Here is a 22,094-nt window from a genome sequence, read left to right as displayed (position 1 = left end):
CACATGGCAGCTCCAAGATGTGTACCTCTGGGCTACACAGTAAAATAGACAAGAGTGGGGGGTCCATGGAGGAGGTGGGGGAACACCAGCAGGACTTCCTCAATGCCACCATTACTGGGAAGTGGGAGCTGAAGGGATGGGGTGGAGGCGGAGCCCCCCTGAGGATATTGGAGGTGGAGCTCCCTGTGGATGTGGAGTCCCCTGTGAGTGTTGCAAGTGGAGCTCCCTCATGGTGGGCAAAGTCCTCTAAGGTATAGGAGGTGGAGCTTGTTGTTAAGTCACAAGTATGGAGGTTGGAGGTGGAGCTCCCCCTGCTGGGGAGATCCCTGTGATTGTAGGAATCAGAATGGGATGGGAGGTGGAGTTTGGGGGCGGAGCTCCCATGGTGGTTAGAGGCGGAGTCATCTGTTGAGTCAGAGGTGGAGTGCTCTGCGGAGTTTGGGGCGGAGCTCCCATGGTATTTGGAGGCGGAGTCGTCTGTTGAATCAGAGGTGGAGTGCTCTGCAGAGTTTGGGGCGGAGCTCCCATGGTATTTGGAGGTGGAGTCGTCTGTTGAATCAGAGGTGGAGTGCTCTGAGGAGTTTGGGGCGGAGCTCCCATGGAGGTTGGAGGCGGAGTCCTTTACAGAATAGGGGATGGAGTCCCATAGGTCACAGGTGAGACTTGGGTCAGAGTCAGAAGTGGAGGTTCCTGTGGAGGCTGCTCTTCATTTTCCTGGTCTTTTTGACTGAGGACAGAATGGAGGTGTGACACTCAGATCTTCTTGTTGTGTCCCCTTTGAAGTGTCGATAGGAAGTCATCCTGGGTTGTGAGGGGGAGAACCTCAATACCGTAAAGACTTGGAGTTTTTAATGAGTGGGCAGTTGATCCTTTTGGGTGGTCCCTGCCACCCCCCTGCCCACCCATAGCCGACATATACCACATGGGAAATTATGAAACTATCATGTGACATGAAGGAGTGAGACAGAGCACCCGGGGTGGCTGGCAGAGCTGTATGCCTGGCTGAAGTTGATTTTTATCTCATGTTTCATTTGTTTTTATTTTGTTTACTGATTGATTGATTGATTGATTGATGTTTGTATTTATTATTCAGGTTGCTGTCATTATTTTGTATCTTTGCTGGGCTCTTGATGTGTTAAGTCATGTGTCCGGTCTCCTTAAAGGAAAGTTAGGGGGGCGGTGCTACTATGATGAGGCCCCGCCCACCACCTTTCTAGGTTCGTTGCAGCTGCTGGGTTGGATTTGATTGGTTTACCTGATGGCTTTGATCCTTTCCGCCCTTACTCTGTCCAGTTCTGTTCTGTTTTTGACGGAGATGAGATGAATGATTTTTATTCCTCAAGATACTTTATGTCCCTTGTCCTTTAATCTCGAGGTTTTCTACAGTTTTTGTACATTTGGGACCCGTAGGACCCTTTAAAGGCCCATTTTGGGCCTGTGTGGGCCTTGAAGCCTGCCTGTTGAGTTTGGGGTGAAGCCTGCAGATCAGGTGAATAACATTTTGAGGCCAACGCCCCTCTCTGCCATTTTGTGTCAAGTAAATCATCACAGGGACAAAGTGAAAGAGCGGGGTGCATTGGGGACGTGTGTGTAGGGGGGGCTTTGTGTTTGTTGTACTTTGTTTGACTTTGGGGTACTGCTGCTTGCTTTTGGTTTCCAGGGTAACCGTTCCTTCTGCTGGATGTGACACCCAGGATCGTCATCATCGCAGCGGTGGGTATAAATAGCAGCCCACATATTAATGGAAGGCGCTGCAGAATAACTGTCGTCCTCACAGTACGCTTTAAGATCAAATGGCGTCACTAGGGTTGGTGCCACCCAGTGTGGTAGCCGAGGCCAGAAGAAGAAGACCTCCAGAGACCCCCAGAATGACGTGACGCATAGAGCTCCTTAACAGAAAGTCTTCCATACTTTGAACAATGCAGGGGGCACTGACTGGTAATTCCCACCATTTCTGTTTCAGGCAGCGAGGGGCCGGTGGTCATTATTGACGGTCATTTGTGACTTTCACCAGCAGAGGGCGGCCTCATCGTCACTGGCCACTGCTTGACCGGCTCTTTTAATGCCAAGAAGACTTTTAAGCAGAAAGCCAGGAGACAAAGTGAAGTCAACGACGGGTAAAGGGGGTCAACAGCTGGAGATCTAACGCTCCGTATGGACAATGATGGAAGACCCTCTCTGCTAGCTTGCTGGGGGTGGGGGGTGCACATCCTGTAAGGGTATGCAAAACGGCCCTGGGCAAAGGGAGGTCCAGGTGGTGCCAAGATGAGGTGTTTGCAATGCCAGCAGGCAGAGAAATGAAGGAAGGGAGGCGCAGCTCACCAAAGCCACATGAGAGCAGCACTGCCTTTGTAAGAGGGGCTCAGGGGCTGGTGGTCCAGGGTGAAGCCCTGGATGAGAAATGACCTGTGGGGTGACCAGAGGTGGCAGAGTCCACGACTCCAACACCCGACGTCACATTTGGTCAATCGAGGGAAAGAAACTCATCCTGGCACCATTAATTTGCCCACCCACGGGAGAAGGGCGATGAGGACGTGGCGGATGGAGAGAAGACCAAACACCAAGAGCTCGTCCAGGACTGGGTGGGCAACATGGCCGCTTACAGCCCACTCTGTGAGGAGTTGGCCGACATGAGAGGCAAAGAGCGGGGAGAACCGGCAGAACCTACAAGTAAATACAAGAACATGAGGGAACTCAAAGGGATGCCACTCTGTTGGGTTCTTAACCTGCCATTGCTCCAGGGGTCCTGACCTCTGAAGCTCGGAGCAGAATGACATTGGCTCCGATAGATAAGTAAAGGTGTGAGTCAGCTGTGGAGGTTCATCCTGAATCCCCTCAAAGTGGACCCTGGTGGTATCAAGTGCACCATTGAGGAGCACATCAGACACTTCCATTTCCATGTATTTATTTATCCAAAGTGACTTACAGACGAAGCCAATAAAATCAAGTAAATATCAGTCTGGGGGACAGTTTGGGGACAGGGATGACAGGACAAGGGGACAAAATGGATCATCACAAGTGAGCTCTGCACAAAATACAAGAGACGTGCAGATGATGAAAAGATACCAGCCGACGTCAGCCAGGCAGACAGATGGTCACCAAACCAGCGAGTCTTCTGAAACATGATAAGGGGGTCTCAATGCCAAACAGAGGTGGGCAGCTCATTCCAGCATCTGGGAGCATCACATGAAAGGAGATTGGGCACAGCAGACACCAGTCATCGGCACATCTGGGTAGTTGAGGAGGTGCTGGAGCCTCACAAGTACACCTATGGTAGGTGGAGACCCCCCAAGGACCCGAGCCAATGAGGGGATCTGAAGAGGGGAGCGACATGTGCCCACCTCAGCGCTTTGGAGAGAGTCGCAGACTTGGCAATTCCTAAGCCTGGGTGGGGAGCTCGGTCACATTTGGGCTGATCTTGCAGATGTTCTACAGACCAAGTCTGTGAGACCACCATGACGTGAACTCGGTGCTCTGTGCTTGAGGGGGCCGATCCTGGGTGAATTCACACGAGAAGTCTGACTGCTCTGAGGTTTAGTTTTATCGGTCGTCGTGTATTGAGATGCACAAATGAGACTGAAGGAGATCCATCATCGGACACGTTGTGCTCTTCGTCTTCCTCACTTTGAAGACCAAAGCCAAGGAGCTCCCGTCCAACAATTCAAAGGCGTCCTGGTGAGAGCCGAGCGTTGCGGTGGCACGACGGACGAGACGAGCTTCTCTGATGGGACTTGCGTGAGGCCACTGCTCATCCCATATGTGACTTTGTTTTATGTCAGGGAGGTGCGGTGGCGCAGTGGTTGGCACTGCAGCTTCACTGCTCAGGTCCCATTTCTGGTCACAATAGTCAGGACGGCACAGTTGGCAGTTGGGGGCACTTCAAAGATCACTACGCCCTTGTAATCCACACATAGCTTTGTCAGCTTCTACCCACCATGGACTTCAATGTAGTTTGGGGACATTCCTGAGCCTTTCTGAGTTGTCACTGAAGTGAAGATGATGCAAATTCAGGATGGAAAATGGAGGCGACCAAGGGCCTTGTGCATAATGGCGTGCGCAGAATTCACACTAAAACATGGCGTATGCACAAAGAAATCCAGATGCATAAATCTGTGCGAACGTCAACTTCCATGTTCTTCTGCTCCATAAATCGTGAAAAGTAACACACGTGCACGCGCCTGCTGTCCCACGCTGACTTTGAATATGCAAATCAATATAATTAGCAATTAAGCTAGTGGAGGCAAAGAAAAAATGTACAGTTTGGTGGTTTAAACAGTGGGATAAACAACAAAAGGAAGTGACAGAGTGACATCGAGTGACATCGAGTGACATTGAGTGACATCGAGTGACAGAGAAACTTGAAAGTTCAACTTCAGAAAGTCACACAGTGCTGAGATAAAAGCGAAGTGGTCTGATATCACAAAGGCGAGTCGTAGCCCACCGCCTGAGTGTCATAGGGACACAGCGGGAAAAAAGAATCTCGAAATGTCCACCTTAATCTCGTAGTTTGTCATTAAAGTAGAGCATCATAAACGTCATCTTTAAATCATTTCTCCAATCCCATCGTAACTTAAGTGTCACGTGAAATGCTTCGTATTCTGTGTGTGTCAATCACTACGCCTTATTAAATGACTTTCTCTTCCGCCGACAGGACACACAATCCATGACACTCGTGATGTGACAGCTCTCTGAACAATTGAAACGCTGAGATGTCTACTGGACTTCCTGTTCATGATGGTAGGAGTTAATGCTTGTTATTAAACATGGTGGCACAGTGACAGTGACGAGCTGGCGCCCCGTCCACAGATGGTTCCTGCGCCGTGTGTGACCTTCGATAACATCATTTACTGTGGCAGTGCCGTCTCTCAAACGTATGAACCCCCAGTTCCTGTCCTTCCTTTTCTTTCTCTACCATAAAAAGCCTCCCAGTGTCCCATTCCATCTGAACTGGTGTGGTGCTGAGGTGTCACCCGTCACAGGGCTGAACTCGGGTCCTAGTCTGGGATGCTCTGCCCAGGCTCCTAAGCTCCTCCTCCTTTTTCTTTCTCCAAGTCGCCGATCGTCAGCTCAAGCCATCTGTAAGCTGAGAACTTTTAAGGAGCATTGACATATCTTTGTAGTTCATGTCGAATTCTGTCCATCTATCCTTCCATTGTCACGCCAGCAAGAATCGGGCGCGAGGCAGGAACAATGGGGCGTCAGCTCATCACTAGCGCTGTCCACCGTGTCCTCACATGTTTAATTATTAACAATGCAGATTATTTAAATAAAGTATAATGTAATACGCACTTCATCTTAACAATGATATCAAGAGCTCCAAGATGAAATCTGAATGGAGTCGTCATCATCTGTAAATACGCTCTTTATAAAGTGGCTCAGGTGGTGCAATATTACCGTTGGAGTGCAAGTTTCCAGTGAGGTTCTTATCTTGTCTTACTTACACATCCAAACAGGTCTACCAGGAGCAATGGATGGGCTGACTGAGTGCGGTTTGTGAACCGCGAAGTGCGTACAGGAAAGCCTCTGAAGTGTTTGGTGTATGGGAGCTGTTCAGATAGACTGTGCGCATGGCTGAGGCAGCGTGTGCTCGATGCTGTACCCCGATAATCCAATCAGCTGCTGTCAAGCTGTGACTCCACACTCAGATACAGTGATATAAATACTCAGAGAGGAATATGGAAGAAGATGATCTGCGGTGGCAACGCCTAATGGGAGAAGAAGAAGAAGAAGGTGCAGTGAGAGTGACAACGCTAAAGCAGCTGTGGTATTTAGTATAGTTTGGCCATTCTGTGGACCATTACATTGTTACATGTTGATTACAATCAGATGCCTTAAACTAATAAACGATATGCGCTTAATTTCAGTGTATTTATAAAGTCGCGTCAGGGATGTGCATCAAATAAATAAAGGGAACCTGCGTATGCCAGGGGCTGAGCTGGTAGGACAATGTGCATGGGCTTTACGCCAAGTTTAGTTTTTATACATCACGATGTGAGCATGGAAACGGGCGTACGCAACATATAGACCCGAGGCCTGTGATGATGTAGTCCACTGCAGGCAGACAGACAGAGGAGGAGGAGAAGGAAGATGCACCTGAAAATGCCCCAGGAGATGAAGGGCGCAGCCAGAGATTGACTGAAGGACAAGCGCAGACCCCGGGGTCCTGACGTCTGAAAAGGCAGAAAACGAAATCGGAAGGAGCAGCACGGAATTCTGAAGGTGACCTGCAAATCGGACGCGCCAACTGATAACGTAGGAAGGCGCGCGGCGTGAGGGCGGGCATGAGGCATCAGGACACGAGGGGAGTCCGAACCGAAGCCAAAGGGCTGACGTAAAAGAGTGAAGTCCTGAACCCAAAGCTGAGGAGCACAGAAGCCGTCAGGTGACTCGCGGCCCCACACTCTCACACTTGCCGCATCACCTTTAGGTTTTTCATCCGCAAGCTCGGACATTCTGGAAGTCTCACCCTCAGTCCTTTCTACCCACTGAACCATCACCACAAAAAGGCTGTGCCCAAAAATAACCAAAATGGTGACAAAACTCTTCTGGGACCCCCATGAAAAAACAAACTACTGGTAGAAGTGGATCGAGGGTCCCACAAAGGAGGTAGAAACCAGGCAGGAAATCACATGCAGAAGAACGAATTGACACCAGCGATCTACTGACGGATTTCTTCCGGAAGGTTGCCGATGTCAGAGCTGTGCCAGTCACGGTCACATGATCCACCTGGCAGAGCAGCCTGTGAAAATCCACCAAACTTGTCAGAGGCGAGGTGTCAACAGCTAATGCACGTGACGCTCAGGGTCTCCACAGGGACACAACGCAAGAAAGTCCATCGACACAGAAAGTGACAAGTCTGTCCGTCCATCATCTGTGCCCGGGTGTAACGTCATCCAGGCGTCCACTAGAGGGCGAGAATGTCCAGGGCAAGTGGCTGGCATTAGACAGGGAACAGGGCGTCACGCCAACAAGAAGCACAAGGAAAGTGAGCTGTTAGGCCCGGTGGGTCCACAGAATTAAAAAAGAGATGCCCGTCACAAACTGGCATTTGGGGGGGTGGGGGGCCCTCAAGTAGGTCACCTTATTGACCAGCACAGGTGCACATCTGCCATGGCTGGGAGGCCCACTCGCCTTCATGGTATTACATCAGGACCCTCAGGTAGGTCAGGCGTCCTTGAGATAAGGCTCTTCATCACGTCTGTTTCTCTGAATTTCTCCTCCTGATTTTCTTGGAAGTCCTCACCTTATCTCTTGGATTAGCCACATCAGCTTTCTTTTTTTTATTTCATTCTTCACTATGTGCGCATTTAGCCAATTGTTGTTGCCATAGTGATAGAACTGGTTTGTTTTTTTTGTTTTTGAAAATACAGAACTGGGCAGTGCCAACTAACATAGCGCCACACCTTGGCAGACAGCGCCATGCTGCTGAAGTATAACTTACAGTATCTGGAATTTGGACTTGTTTACCAAGACAGACAGACCTCCACGTCACGCCAGCAATAAACAGCGGGCCAACGTGTCACCACACCAATGAGTGACACCTCTGCAGGTGCAGCACAAGAGGGCGGCTCATCCTCGAGGGTCTCAGCGTCACTTCATGGAGACCTTGGCCCCCTTTAGAGGGGTTGTAGTGCAATGGGCAGCACATCATGAGAGACTCTTGACATGTGACCTGATCAGGGTCACCAACACGGATGGGTGACACTCTAGGAAAAAGAAGAAGAAGAATATGTTGTGTAATACTAGGGATGTGAAAGGCACTATATAAGATTAGATAGATAGATAGATAGATAGATAGATAGATAGATAGATAGATAGATAGATAGATAGATAGATAGATAGATAGATAGATAGATAGATAGATAGATAGATAGATAGATAGATGTGAAAGGCACTATATAACAGATAGACAGTTATTAGGAAAGGCGCTACATTAAACTTGTTACACAGATATGAAAGAAGCAGAGAAGTCTCCAGGGCTGCTGTGCTGAAAGTCAAATCCCTCTGAGGATGAAGAAGATGGCAGGAGGTCATCACTATTACTATTTCCCTTTAGTGCCTTTCTAGCAGAGACCAAAGCTAATAATCCAAGAAGAGACACCATCTCAGCCTTTGGAGGAGGCACAGCTTGGTTGTCTACGTGTCTCTTTTCTCCCCTCAGTTCCTTCATTGCCGCCGAGTCACCTGAGAGCCAGAAGTCAACATAAAGTAAGGGGGAGGGACTTGAACCCGGGTCCATGCAGCAGAGAGACAGCAGTGACAACCACTGTGCCATTCTGTCTACTTATGGAAAAAGACATCTAAATAAAGTCTTTTATCATGTTAATGTCAAATTTAACCCGTTGTTGTTTACATTTTGTCCATTGTTTGATTGAGTGACTAAGGGGGGGCAATTACTTTTTCACAATGGTGCTAGAGGTGTTGGTGAACTTGTTTGCTTCAGTAGAGAAGATCATCTTTTAAAGCTCATGTGTTGGGTGCACTCAATGAATTGTTAAGGATGAGCAAAACTAGAGGAGGTCAGGACGGGGGCAAATACTTTTTCACAGCTCTGGCATGTGTGATCATTTGTTCTTTCGTTTCTACTTTTCTTCATTCACTTGTTGGCTTGCTGATAATTCATTCGTTCATTTCTTTAGTGAATTGCGCATTTCTTTGTCTGAGCCTTCCTTCATTAACTCGTTCAATTGCTTGTCAATTCATTCATTTCTTTATGTTTGTTTATTCATAAATTATTTCATTCATTCATTCTTTGTTGGTTAATAATTAATAATGAAACAATTCATTAATTCATTGATTAATTAATTTGCTCATTCATTCATTCAATTGATTGTGACTATTTCTACATTCCTTTGTTTTCTTATTGACTATTTGTTTTGTTGATAGCTAATTCATTCATTAATTCATTAGTTCATATATTAATTCGTTCATTTATTCATTAGCAAATGTATTACTATTTCATCCATTTATCCTTTCTTCTATTCAGTTGCTCATTTGCTCATTGTTTTATGTTTGGTCATTAATGTATCATTCTATCCATCCATCCATCCATCCATCCATCTATCCATCCATCCATCCATCCATCCATCCATCCATCCATCCATCCATCCATCCATCCATCCATTTCTTTGTTCATTCATTCATTCATTCATTCATCCTACTACTTAGTAGTTTCTGAATTCAGTTATTTGTTTGTTTGTTTGTCCATTCATTCATTCACACATTCATTTACCTTTCTTTATTAACAACATATTTTTCATTCTTTCACTTACTCGCTCATTTGTTGATTGGCTTGAGTTTGTTTATTACTAAATTATTCTTCCTTCCTTCATTCTTTGCCTTACTCCTTCATTCATTCACTAAGCAGGCCACACCCTCTCCTTGTGGCGCTGGCCTGAGAACTCTGGTGACATCCCCGTCAGTGAGCCCGTCTTCGCCCTGATGGCACCCCCTGCCCCCGCCCCATTTTCTGTCCCTTCCTCGCCCCCCTCTTTGTTTCCCCCCCCCCCCAGGGTGGTCCTGCCATTCATCTGCTTTGGTGCTTTCCTGGCCTCACTGACCCCTGGGGTGATCATTGGCCTCACGTCTGTGGCTGATGGTTGAAGTGCCCCCTGTGGTCACAGCCCAGTCCCCTTGTGGTGTTTTGTTGGATTTTAGCAGGGGGACTCTGATGGACTAATGAACCCCTCCGGTGTGATGAAGTGATTATGAACGAATGAATGAATGAATGAATGAGTTGATTGGTTGACTGATTCATCAGACGTGTCATTTTGCAAACTTGAGCCCATCAAAGCGGTCACTCAGGTCAGCAGTGTGAGTGGCCAGATTCAGGGTGGTCTTCACCTGCTCCATCTCATTTGACATCATCCACATAGCAGGCTCTGGAGGGGAGATGGGGGCACAAAGAGAAGAACGTCCTGGGAGGCTGTGGTAGGGTCTCCAAAGGCCGGACCATGCAGCAGGTGTGAGCAGCCAGCCGAAACCTTCCCAAGAACGAGGTGTGTGAAGACCCCATGAAGTCAGTAGGCATCCTATAAGGCATCTGCTAACTCAAAGTCCCCCCCCCCCCCGCCTCCGGTGGGCACACATGAGATGGACCACCAAGGAGCAACATGAGATGGGTAGCCACAGGGTGCTAATGTCACCTTCGGGTCCTCTTTTGATTGCCTTCCCTTGAACCCACCTGGCATCATTGATAGATAGATAGATAGATAGATAGATAGATAGATAGATAGATAGATAGATAGATAGATAGATAGATAGATAGATAGATAGATAGATAGATAGATATGAAAGTCACTATATAGATAGATAGATAGATAGATAGATAGATAGATAGATAGATAGATAGATAGATAGATAGATAGATAGATAGATAGATATGAAAGTCACTATATAGATAGATAGATAGATAGATAGATAGATAGATAGATAGATAGATAGATAGATAGATAGATAGATAGATATGAAAGTCACTATATAGATAGATAGATAGATAGATAGATAGATAGATAGATAGATAGATAGATAGATAGATAGATATGAAAGTCACTATATAGATAGATAGATAGATAGATAGATAGATAGATAGATAGATAGATAGATAGATAGATAGATAGATAGATATGAAAGGCACTATATAATAGATAGATAGATAGATAGATAGATAGATAGATAGATAGATAGATAGATAGATAGATAGATATGAAAGGCACTATATAATAGATAGATAGATAGATAGATAGATAGATAGATAGATAGATAGATAGATAGATAGATAGATAGATAGATAGATAGATAGATAGATAGATAGATAACTTTATTAATCCCAAGTGGAAATTCCCATTCTCCAGCAGCAGCATACTGATACAATATTAAATTAAAGATTGATAACAATGCAGGTGAAAACATTTAAACATCACATCAGCACTGGGGGCCACCACCCAGGCCAGTGGCTTTGATTTTAATTCTTGGTGTCCTTAAGCATGGCACGAGGACACTGACAGCATGTCACTCAGCTCCTCAGTGTCACCTCCTGGACTTGACACTTACAGGGTTAATGATGCCCACTGCTGGCTCACTCAGGCTGGGCACTCTCATCATTCAAACTGTGGAGCCACCGGGGTCAACACAATGGTCACCCAGAAAACGAATTTGGCAGAGGAGAAGCCGAGGGGCCATTAGAGAGCCAGAGCTTCTTGAACCCTCGGGGGACTCGGGATGAAAGCGCCGCTCACTGACACTCAGCCCGAGATCAGATGGGCAGCCGCAGTTTACGTGGTCAGCGCCCATCAGATTGCTCACTCGCTCACTTCCTTCCTTCCTTCCTTCCTTCTTTCCACCTCCACGAGAAGAGCAGATGCGTGAGAACATCCAAGTGCGTCCCTCCTGAACTCACGGCAGCCGGCAGGCTAGCAAAGGCAGCAGCCTCGTGTCCCCTATTGCGGGCTGTGCTGGGACCACCCTGGGACTGAATGCCATTCCAATGCAGGGCAGCAGTCGGCTGAATTATGGGGTAGCAGTGGGGGGAGAATCGGAGGTGGGCATCCCTACCAGGTCTGTGACCCTGTATTGGACGGCTCCAGCCAAGTCATGGTAGTTGAAATAACAGGGGTGGCTAATAAAAGACATGACGGGGGGGGGGCTGCACTAATTACAATGAGGGTGGGCTCTTTGGCATCAGGGACCCTAAACTGCTCAAAGTCAGGTCAGAATGGATGGATGGATGGATGGGTAATCATGAAATGGTGTAACACCCTGAAATGTCACTTCACCTAATTCAGGGTAACGGGGAGCCAGCAAGTCTCGAGCCCACCCTGGATGGGTGGCCAGTCAGCTGTAGGTCTGCTCACAAGAAATGACAAATGAGAAGAAGAGGTGGAGCCTGAAGTTATAGTGCCGCATATGGTATATGAAAAGGCGGAGCCTGAAGTTATAGCGCCCTCCCCCATGCTATTAGAAAAGGCGGAGCCTGAAGTTATAGTGCCGCCTATGCTATTAGAAAAGGCAGAGCCTGAAGTTATAGCGCCCCCTATGCTATTAGAAAAGGCGGAGCCTGAAGTTATAGCTCCCCCTATGCTATTAGAAAAGGCAGAGCCTGAAGTTATAGTGCCGCCTATGGTATTCGAAAAGGCGGAGCCTGAAGTTATAGCGCCCCCTATGCTATTAGAAAAGGCGGAGCCTGAAGTTATAGCTCCCCCTATGCTATTAGAAAAGGCAGAGCCTGAAGTTATAGCGCCCCCTATGCTATTAGAAAAGGCGGAGCCTGAAGTTATAGCTCCCCCTATGCTATTAGAAAAGGCAGAGCCTGAAGTTATAGTGCCGCCTATGGTATTCGAAAAGGTGGAGCCTGAAGTTATAGCGCCCCCCATTCTATAAAAACAAGGCGGAGCCTGAAGTTATAGTGCCACCTACATGCTCATGGCTGGCCATTTTAACAGCTTTGATTAGCCTCCACTACGACCCCCAAGGTGTACCTTCAGCTTTCAAAGACCCCACTGTCAATCGAGATGTCACCTGTCCCTGTCTGACATCTAACGCTTTACTGGGCACAGCTCTAACACCACCACCAAGTTAGCGGATGGCACGACGCTGGTGGGTCTAATCAGCCATGGAGGTACAACATGTATCTGCCCGTTAATGTGGACGAGACGAGAGACCCCCTTGTTGACTTGACAGGACGTCCCCTGCTGCCCACACATTGAGTGAGGGGTCTGTGGTGGAACTGGTCGAGAGTGCCAGATTCCTTGGAGTGCCCATGCCAGCTGACCTTACTCTATCAAATATGCCCATCTCCACCACCAAGAAGGAGGACAAGACCACCTCCCACCATTATCACCATGGAGGGCGCTCTGTCCAGGATGCCCAGTGGATGCACCCCTTTGAACCTGTGCAGATTTTGTCATTCTGGCCTTGTGAATTTCTCACAAAGTGACATTACTGTGTAAATAAGGACTCAATGGTCCTGCTAGTGACATAGCGATTGTCACTTGATGTTTCTTATTATTTTTGCTCTTCTTATTTCTTGGAGCACATCCTGCGTATACAAAGCAGCGTTAGGAACAAACAGCGTTGTTGGAGGTGAGGTGTCGACTGGTGGGTTTTGGGCGTGGGGTGCCCCCTACAGACTGCTCTACACGTACTGGTTCTGTGACACTGAGGGGTATGGCTGGCAGTTCAAGCTGGCACCCATGCCACGCACACCCACTGACACAGGGCAGGATATGGGTGTGCACATAGGCCACGCCCACACCCCCACCAGGCCCGGTTCCTTTGTCAGGATGTTTTGACTGCCGACAGATGTGTAACGGTGACAAATGCTCTTTTTAGTGGCTCTGCCGGAGTCATTAGAGGGAGTCATAAATCAGCGCCCCGCAGAGCTTCAGGTGCAGCCTGTGGAGGAAGAGGAGCAGAGAAAAGCCGAAAGTATTTGGAAAGTGCAAACAAAATCAACGGCTGGCACAGGATGAAACATGAAGGGCTCGGGGCAACTTGACGTGACACGCTTCCTTGTTACGTCTCAGCGAGTGAAGCCGCCGGCCATTCGGCAGAATCTTCTCTAAACAAACTTTGAAACATGAAAGACAACGACTGGCGAGGGCTGAAGTGGACCTCAAGTGCGGGTGTGTCCGCCCCCTAGTGGCCGCCACCCCATCATGGGAGTTGCTAAAAACGAGGAAGGCATTCCTGGCATTCCTGACCATAACCTTGGCACCCGGCAGGGGAAAGGCTGCCAAGAAATGACAGACACCGATGAAAGGCGCTATATACTGTGGGATATGGCCGGTCACTCATCCCGGCCAATACCCCCAGGCCGCCAGGTGGAGCCCTTCTTGCAACGTGGAGGTGCCCCGAGTTCCAGCAGGGCATCATGGACAGTGGAGTTTTACATCGCAGCCCTGCTGGATACCATGGGGGCCTCCAGGGGACGCTGCAGGGACGAGCAGGGACTGCTACTCTCCCTATAACCGGAAGTACTTCCCAGTCATGGGAGCAGAAGAAATTAGGAACTTCTGGGATGAAGAAGAAGAAGTGCTGGATAATCACATGGACTGAGGGATCAGAAGCACTTGCGGGTCAAGGACTATAAAGGACTGTGGGAGATCCCAGACGGGCGAGCTGAGTTAGGAGGAAGGGTGACAATGCGTCTGGGAGAGGAGGATTGAGTATTGATTGTTAGTATTGTTTATTTAGGAGTATAGTGAAGTGGGGGGTGTTTGGTGCACATCATAGTCTAATAAAATGAATTATTGGACTTTTATCTGGCGTCTGATCTGAGGGTTCAAGGGAGCAATAGCGCCCCCTATCTGTCACAATACGAAAGACAAGTCAGCACGCGTGAAAGGCGCTATATACGGAAGTGACAGAACCACATGCTGCACTGGTGACAGTACAAGCAACTCTCTGTTAAGGAGCTCCACTCGTCACGTCACCAAGGGGCCGGTGGGGGTCTTAACCCGGACTTAACTATCACAATAACAGAAAAATCACTCTGTAGGGTCCAAAACATCCGGGACAGAAAGTGCAAACCCAGAAGGGTCCGACTCATCCAATCTGAGAAGGCGAATGACAAAAATAGCCAAAGACCTCCAACATCTAAACAAAGCCAAAGGAAGCTGAGAGAACCGGACCCCCAGACCGGATGACAGCCAGCACCTGGGGGGGGGGGTCACCTGTCTGGAGGGGATGGGACACGGAGAGGACTCTTCAAATGACAATCAAGGACCGGATTGTTCTGTGTAGGATAGAAACCAGGGATGGGGGGTCAGAAACGACCAGCAGGGGTCACACGTTAGTCACCTGCACCACTGGTCCAGCTTTTAAAAGGCGCTATATAAGGAAAGAGAAGCCAGCGCGTGTGAAAGGCACTGATGATACATTTCATTTATTTGTGGGCGCCTTTCTAAACACTCAAGGACACCAAACAATCGACAAGCACAGAAAATAAAGAAATAAAGTAATCAGACAGAAATGGAGGGCGAGGGTGTGGAGAGCAGAAGAATTGAATGTGGACCTGCACTGGAAGCCAATGAAGCTGCTGCAGGACAGGAGTGACATGGTGAGTGGGGGGGGGGGGGGGGAGGGTCCTAGTGATGATGAGGGTGGGCAGCTGAATTATTTTTTTTGTTCTTTATTTCACCTCATATTAAGAATTTGTTCGTTTTCGCACACCCCTTGGGGTCAGAGCGCCCCCGGAGCAATTCCAGGTTAAGGGTCTCGCTCAAGGGCCCAGCAGAGTTGGATCTCTTTTGGCAGTGACGGGGATTCAAACCGGCAACCTTCGGGATACCAGCGCAGATCCTGTTCAGCCCCAAAATGGGGAAGCTGTTTTTAAAAGTTCCAAATACAATCAAAGTCCCCTCAGCATGTCTGACAAGGGAGAGCAAACCGTAAACCTCCGGCTTGTCAAGACAATTCAGTCTTTCTGAATGAAGCACACGTTAACAAAAAGACAAAGTCTGACCAGGACCCTCAAAGTGAGCAACTCCAGTCCAGAATCTGAAAGCAAAATGCAAAGCCTCAGGTGAAGAAATGAGCAGCATGTGACACCTAGGTGACATCATTCACACACACCTTCAAGCAGGCCTCTTCTTCCTCTTGGTCTTCTTCAATGCACATAAACTCCTTTTATTTCCCAATCTTTGTCTCCTCCGCTCCCACCAACACAATGGCATTGCCACCAGGAAGAACTTTTGGGTCAGGCTGGGGCATCATAATGGCACATTCCTCTAGTGGCACCCAAATACCCCCAGAGGGCCACCCATCTGGACTACAGTTCCCATGCTGCCCTGCAATTACTGAAATGGAAGCTTCACCAAGGGGAGGCTGCCAGCCATTGTAGAAGGGTAGCGCCTCCCACTGTCCTTCTGTTGTAATGGCCGGGTGAAGGACCACCGACCAGCCTGACTGTGATGCCATAGAAAAGACAACACTGGCAGCACATCTCCTTACAAACTCAATGCCCCCCCCCCCATAGTGAAAAGTAAAGGCAGGGGGAGGAGCCATCAGCAGGGATGTCAAGGTGGCCCCGCCTCCAGGAATGGACAAGCAGAAATGACACGAAAACCTGAAATGAGCCACAATGAGCAGGTTGCTTGTGGCAGCACGTCAAGTGAGCAGGGGATCAAAGGTCAGAAACCCAGCCATGCCCGACAGACGGAGACCCACTGGTGCCACCGTACTCCTGGTGGTTTAGTTCCATCCCAGCTGGCCGCTTAGCGAAATGAAATCCAAGGAGTTGATTTTGTGATCGCAGCCCCCCTGAGAAGGTCGGTTATTTTCAGCGTTCTGCTGTGGCGCCATTTTGTTTTTCTAGTAGGCGCTGTCATTTTTTTTTTTCAGCAGTGGTTGATGGTTGATGGTTGTCATGGCAACGTGTCCCAGAATTCCCTGGGGGCATGTGCATGCCGGTGATTTTCCGTGGTGCACATCGTGTCGCTGGACTCCTGCTTAGCGACTCTTGGCTCAGCTCCACTCGACAGCTTCCTCTGGTCTGTTTAGATGGAATAGCTAAACTAGCACCGCTGTCACACAGAGTGACAAAAGTGACATGGACGTCTGGGACTTTGATCCCCAAATTTACTTGAAGTGACAGCTGAGTTTCCAGCTGAGCAGGCGTTGCACGAATGACATCCAACAACTGAGCAATGTCTCCCCCCCCCAACGATGGACCCTCAAAATGGTGATGAACCCTGCGCCACGTACATGTGCTGACGGATCACCCGGAAGTGCCACCCCAAGGCTAGAGGGGGCGCCGTTGCTAACGCTGTCATCTGTTTCCTCCACAGCTCCAATCAGTCACTAGGACAGGAGGCCCCGCCTCTTTAGCATTGGCCCCGCCCCTTCCCAGACCAGGGCCTATGGAGGCGGAGGTCAGAGGAGGAGACACAAATCACACACCTGCAATGGCGGGCGACATTTTCTGTTAGCACTGGTCAGTTAAATGGGGCACTGCTGGCACTGGCACTGCCACAAGCCTATCAGTACTGAAAACAAAATGGCACTGCGACAAGAACAAGTTATACCTTTAATGAAATTGAAAATGGCTCCGAATAACTAAAGAGCATAAATGATAAAATACAAATCTGAACCTGTGGGATTCATAACACCAAGAACGTATCTCACAGTGTGGAAGAAAACAATCCTTGTAAACAAACAATCCAAACGTGTGATGGCAGATTAAGTAAGCCGAGTGTGACACACGCGCCCAGGGAGCTGGCACTCAATGCTGCTGTCCTTAGCACATCGGCGCCTCCCCCTGGGGAAACACGGTCACTGACAGCCTTGCTTCTTACACCCACACATAGACCAGACGCCAAGTCACATGACCACAGCTGTAGCCCCAGGGGTCCCACCTCTTCTGCCCTCCATGGCGTGTCACTTGGGCTCAGAATTCTATGTAAGAACGATAATCCTGGAGTAGTCGAGGTTGTGATCCAACAAGCGGTGCTAAGCCTGAACAGCACTCGGGGCATTCAGTGCTCTGCTGCCATCCTGTGGATGAAACAACATCATGCAGGAAAAAGCTCGGGAATATTCTGGGGGGTTTGGCCTTTCTTTGGTAGCTCATCAATATTCATGAGTGGGGAGGAGCCTTCAACCAAAACACTCCAAACAAAGTCCTAAATTCTCTCTATGAGTTCTGTATCCTTCTGGTAGCTCATCAATATTCATGAGTGGGGAGGAGCCAAAGCAGAATGGCACGTTAGCGAAACGCCATAAAGTCAGAAACTGGGGCATGGCTCAGACGGAGAGACAACCAGGACATCGTGACTTGGTGACACGCCTGGTGACCTCACACTCATAAAGCTGCCATGCGTCAGACCCCTAAGCTCCGTTCACTACACAGCAAGCGTCCCTGCCCAGGTCAGTGAAACGTGGATGTCACTAAGCCTGGCACTGTGGCCGCCTGCAAGAACACGAGGGGCACGTCCATCATGGGGGGCAGACACTGACGTTCTATCCTCTCATGTGCAAGCAAAAGATAAAAAGTAAGAAAACTGAGCAGGGAAACACGAGGTGGCCACAGACCTGATTGTGACATTGGGCAGTGCGCTGGTGGCTGTCTCAAAAGTGTCCTAAATCTGCACCCGCACAGCACTACACACCAGAGACACCTTGGCCACTGCATTTATGGTGACGTCTTGTGTTTACGCCAAAAGACATCTTGTACTTGTTGATTTTGTGGGGTTAAACTGGAAGTGCCAAAGAGGAAGGACAGACAACCCAGGGCTTGGTGGCAGGATGGTGGCACTTGAGACTCGACCCTTACCTTCTTCATCCCAGCACGGATGATAAATGGAGTGGGCGAGCAAATGCGAGTGCCAGGGAGCAGGTGGCAGTGTTCAGTCAGGCCGAGACACCCACAGGATGGCATGAGTCGTGAAGTACAACCCTGTCAGGGTCTCTAGGTGCCACCTCAGAGCACCGCTGACTATGCCAGTCTCCTCCAGACCTGGATGTACTCCGGGTGAGCAATGCCAGGATGATGGAAGCGGTCGTAGGTCCAGTCTAAAAGAGACCCTCAGCCGGACCTCGAGGACTCCGAGTTTTCATGAAGAGACCCACAAACTGCTGGCATCTGAGATTCTGCCTGCTGCTTCTTTGAAAGTCAGTCACTCATTTTCTAACCCACGGGGGTCCGCTAAGTGTGGGTGGCAAATAAAAGCCCAGAACAGTGTTGGGTCACGGTGGTCTGGGGCTCGGTGGCGCCCCCTTGTGGTTACAGAGGCTACAGAGCAGGGTCACCAGAAGTGGACTTCAGAAGATGACGGACCACCACCTCACGTTTGCCTGAGAGAGACCCTGGGGGACGGCAGCAGCATCCGCTCTCATTTGGTTTGGACTTTGTCTCTACTTTTGTTTACTTGCCCACCATTAAGGAGGGTCCGCAGCCCCTCACCCACAGACTTCAGTTCATGTCACATGTCATGGGGTCTGTCACATTTGATCTCATCACTGTGCCACATCAAATGACACGACCAGAAGTCACAGCCCACGTCACATCTATGACCGAGCGCCCGCCGATCTTCCAGTGTGCTTGTGCCCGCCCCTTTATCTGACAGCCAATAGCGTGCTGCCTGACCCAGTACTGACCCTCTATGACAGCCGCAGCGAGTTCAGACGTGGGCTCGGGACTTGACCTCTTGTGCCCCCCCCGCCCCACCCTGTTTTAGTACATAAGGCCCAAGACATGGAGCTTCTCTTCTGTTGGTGAGGTTCCGTCTTCTGCACCGTTGTCTTCTCTGCTTTGTACTGCTGGCTGAAAGCTCATTGGTCCTCAACTGTCACATGTAAAGAGTCTGCCCGACCGACCAATGAGAAGATCAAGCCTTCTTCAGTCCGTCCTTGCCAATCACACAGCAGCTGGGTATGGCACATTAAGTAACTAAGACTGGTGCCAATTGTCACCGACTGGCTAAGATTATGACAATGAAGGTGACAACTGGAAATCCCCGGAGACGTCGTGTAACGTGACCCGGGCATTGTGGAGCGCTTCAAAATGGAAACATCGCCCTCTGCTGGCAGCCTGGTGGAACTTTAGATTTCCGATGCTTGCCTTGCCGGAGATCAGAATCAGAAGAAAAGTTGGACTTCATTATGTTTGGTGGATCAGGAGATGAAGAGAAGCAAAGTTTAAAGATACAGCAGTCCAAAGGGGTCCAAAGGTGGGAAGTTCCGAGACCAGAATGACAATGATCTAAATGGCTGCCAGCAGTGAAAGTCAAACATGAGCAACAGTTCAAAACTCGAGAACCTGGAAGTGTCACTGAAAAGACACACAGTCTGGGGACAAATCCCAATTTCCTATAGCAGTGACCCCCATGACAGCAACAGGCAGACAGATTGGTGGCCCGTTCAGGTCAGGGGTGCTGTGAGACAATCCATCTTGAGGAAATTTCAACCAGGAGATGAAAACGTACGGCTTACGTATGTCAAGGAACCGCCACCATACTTGACCCGTGGTGCCTGGTGATGTCACCTTTGTCATGAGCGCTGTCGCACAAATAAAGAGCAGGATGAGATGAGCCCAAAATCATTAAACGAGAGGTTAGAAGCCCCAAGAGGATGAACCTCCGTGATGAACAACACAACACTTTATTATTACAAACGGTGAAGAGATAAGGTGACAATAGAGCAGACAAAATGACTGGAGTGCCCAGAAGAGCGAGGACCCCAGTGATGACTGTGTGGTGAATGGGGTGAAGTACGAGAAAAGTGTAACGGGGGGCCAGCCTGACACCCGTGACACGCCGTTTATAAATGACAAAACTCGCTGGGCGGGCTGAAAAAACTGACAAAGGACAGCAAAACATCGTGAAGAAGAGAGCGGACAGAGAAGCCCCCCGAATGGAGCAATGGCTTCACAAAGTGGTGACAAGTGAGCTGTAATGAGGTGCTGCCCCCCCATCACGATAACATGGGACGCCGCCCACCTCAAACGATCCAGTTTGTCACCATCGCTCTCCGTCATCATGAATTCACTCCAAGTGCCCCCCAAGCAGCCACCCCACTCGTTTATGGCCACAATAAGTGACCTCAGCGTCAGGCGGTGGTGGCGGCGGCGCCCCCCAGTGGATGAAGTGCTGAGCCACAAACCAGGAGGTCAGGGGGTCATTCCCTAACCATGGACCTCCTGTGTGTCATGGGGGCATCACATCACCTGTCAGAAACCATGAAAGCACCTGGGATGTGATCCACCATTGCAAGGCGCTATAAACTTCTATAAGGGGCCAGCTGGAATGTTCACTGCCAGTGTCCTGTTCAGGTCACTCCACTGCCTGAAGTTACACCAAACATGTACAGAGACCTATAAGCACTATATGAATGTAATGAATTGTTATTATTATTATTATTATTATAGCACCTTGAGTTTTCATGCACTGGTTCCAAAAACTCTTTTAAAGATCGAAGCTCCGCTGCTCACTCCCTCAGCCTCACACTCGGCACACACTGAGGCAGCTGTAGGACACAAACACGGAGGAGCACTGCTTCAGATTAGTTAGTGCTCAGTAATGAAGGGCGCTATATAAGACCTCAAGGACAGACAATCAATCCCCCTACTGACTCAAAGACTAATGGAAAGAACCAAACTACACCAGTGAAGTACCAGGGATTACCAGTGAAAGGCGCTATATAGTTTATGAAGGCTATGAGCCTAACTGATTTCATAGCGGACCACACTGAGTGAGCCACTTCACCCAAAACCATCACAAATGTACAACTGGAGGAAAACTCAAACTAAACTACTGGAGGACCGATGAAAGTCGCTATATCATTGAAGACAGCGCCATAGTAAATGCCCACTACTGAGTGCCAGTCCAGCCCGTCACTTCATCTGTCTGACTCAACACTGTACGTGTTATACCTACATAGCGCCCTGAGCGACCACCCACAAGAAATTAAAGGCTTGAAACCTGCCTGAGCGCACACTCCACACACACGGAGACACTCGTGCAGCACGTGGACGGCACTGTGGGGCTGCAATGTGCAAGAAAAGGCACTATATAGAAAAGCGAAGGGGGGCAAAAGAGCGCACGGCGCGCACAAACGGAACTGCGCCCTCTGACGAGCGCCACAACCTGCGGGCACAGCAGAGGACACCAATGTCACTGTCGCATTTGAGAAAATCCTTCGAAAAGGTGACAAAGTAAAAGGAGGAAGTGACAACTTGTGAAGTCAGCAAAACGGGCCGACACACACTTGTGACAAGAGCCCGCAGAAGCCGGCTGGGGGAATGCGGAGTGTCGAAATTGGCGATGGAGGGGCGCTTGTTCACGAGGAGGAGGAGGAGGAAGAGGAGGAGGATTTATGGGTTAGCGAGCCGACGAGCCCGAAAACAAAACTCAGCTCGAAGGGGCTTTACGTCTGGGGCGGGTCAGTGTGCCACCTTCAGCGGCTGAGTTACCAGGGAGATGGGAGGGCCGAAGTGACCAAAGAAAAGAAGAGATGACATCCGGAGAGTTGAAAAAGGGAGTGGAGCGCGCGTCCTGGGGCGAAAAAGGCGCTATATGATAGATAGATAGATAGATAGATAGATAGATAGATAGATAGATAGATAGATGTGAAAGGCGCTATATAACTGATAGATAGAT

The 22,094-nt window shown here is 49.1% G+C and overlaps 1 protein-coding gene across 1 annotated transcript; it reads right to left on the bottom strand.

The window, feature by feature from the left end:
• Positions 1 to 273: 273 nt before the first annotated feature.
• LOC127526977 (uncharacterized) lies at positions 274 to 9,864 on the bottom strand. Its single transcript, XM_051924225.1, has 4 exons — positions 9,779 to 9,864; positions 2,515 to 2,664; positions 2,323 to 2,406; positions 274 to 619 (listed from the first exon to the last, which is right to left on the bottom strand). Exons 1-4 carry the CDS (start codon positions 9,862 to 9,864, stop codon positions 274 to 276), a joined length of 666 nt encoding a protein of 221 aa, XP_051780185.1.
• Positions 9,865 to 22,094: the final 12,230 nt, after the last annotated feature.

The sequence above is a fragment of the Erpetoichthys calabaricus genome, chromosome 3 (assembly GCF_900747795.2).
Source record: "Erpetoichthys calabaricus chromosome 3, fErpCal1.3, whole genome shotgun sequence".
Classification (NCBI taxonomy): domain Eukaryota; kingdom Metazoa; phylum Chordata; class Cladistia; order Polypteriformes; family Polypteridae; genus Erpetoichthys; species Erpetoichthys calabaricus.
This window is presented reverse-complemented; position numbering and strand designations above follow the sequence as displayed.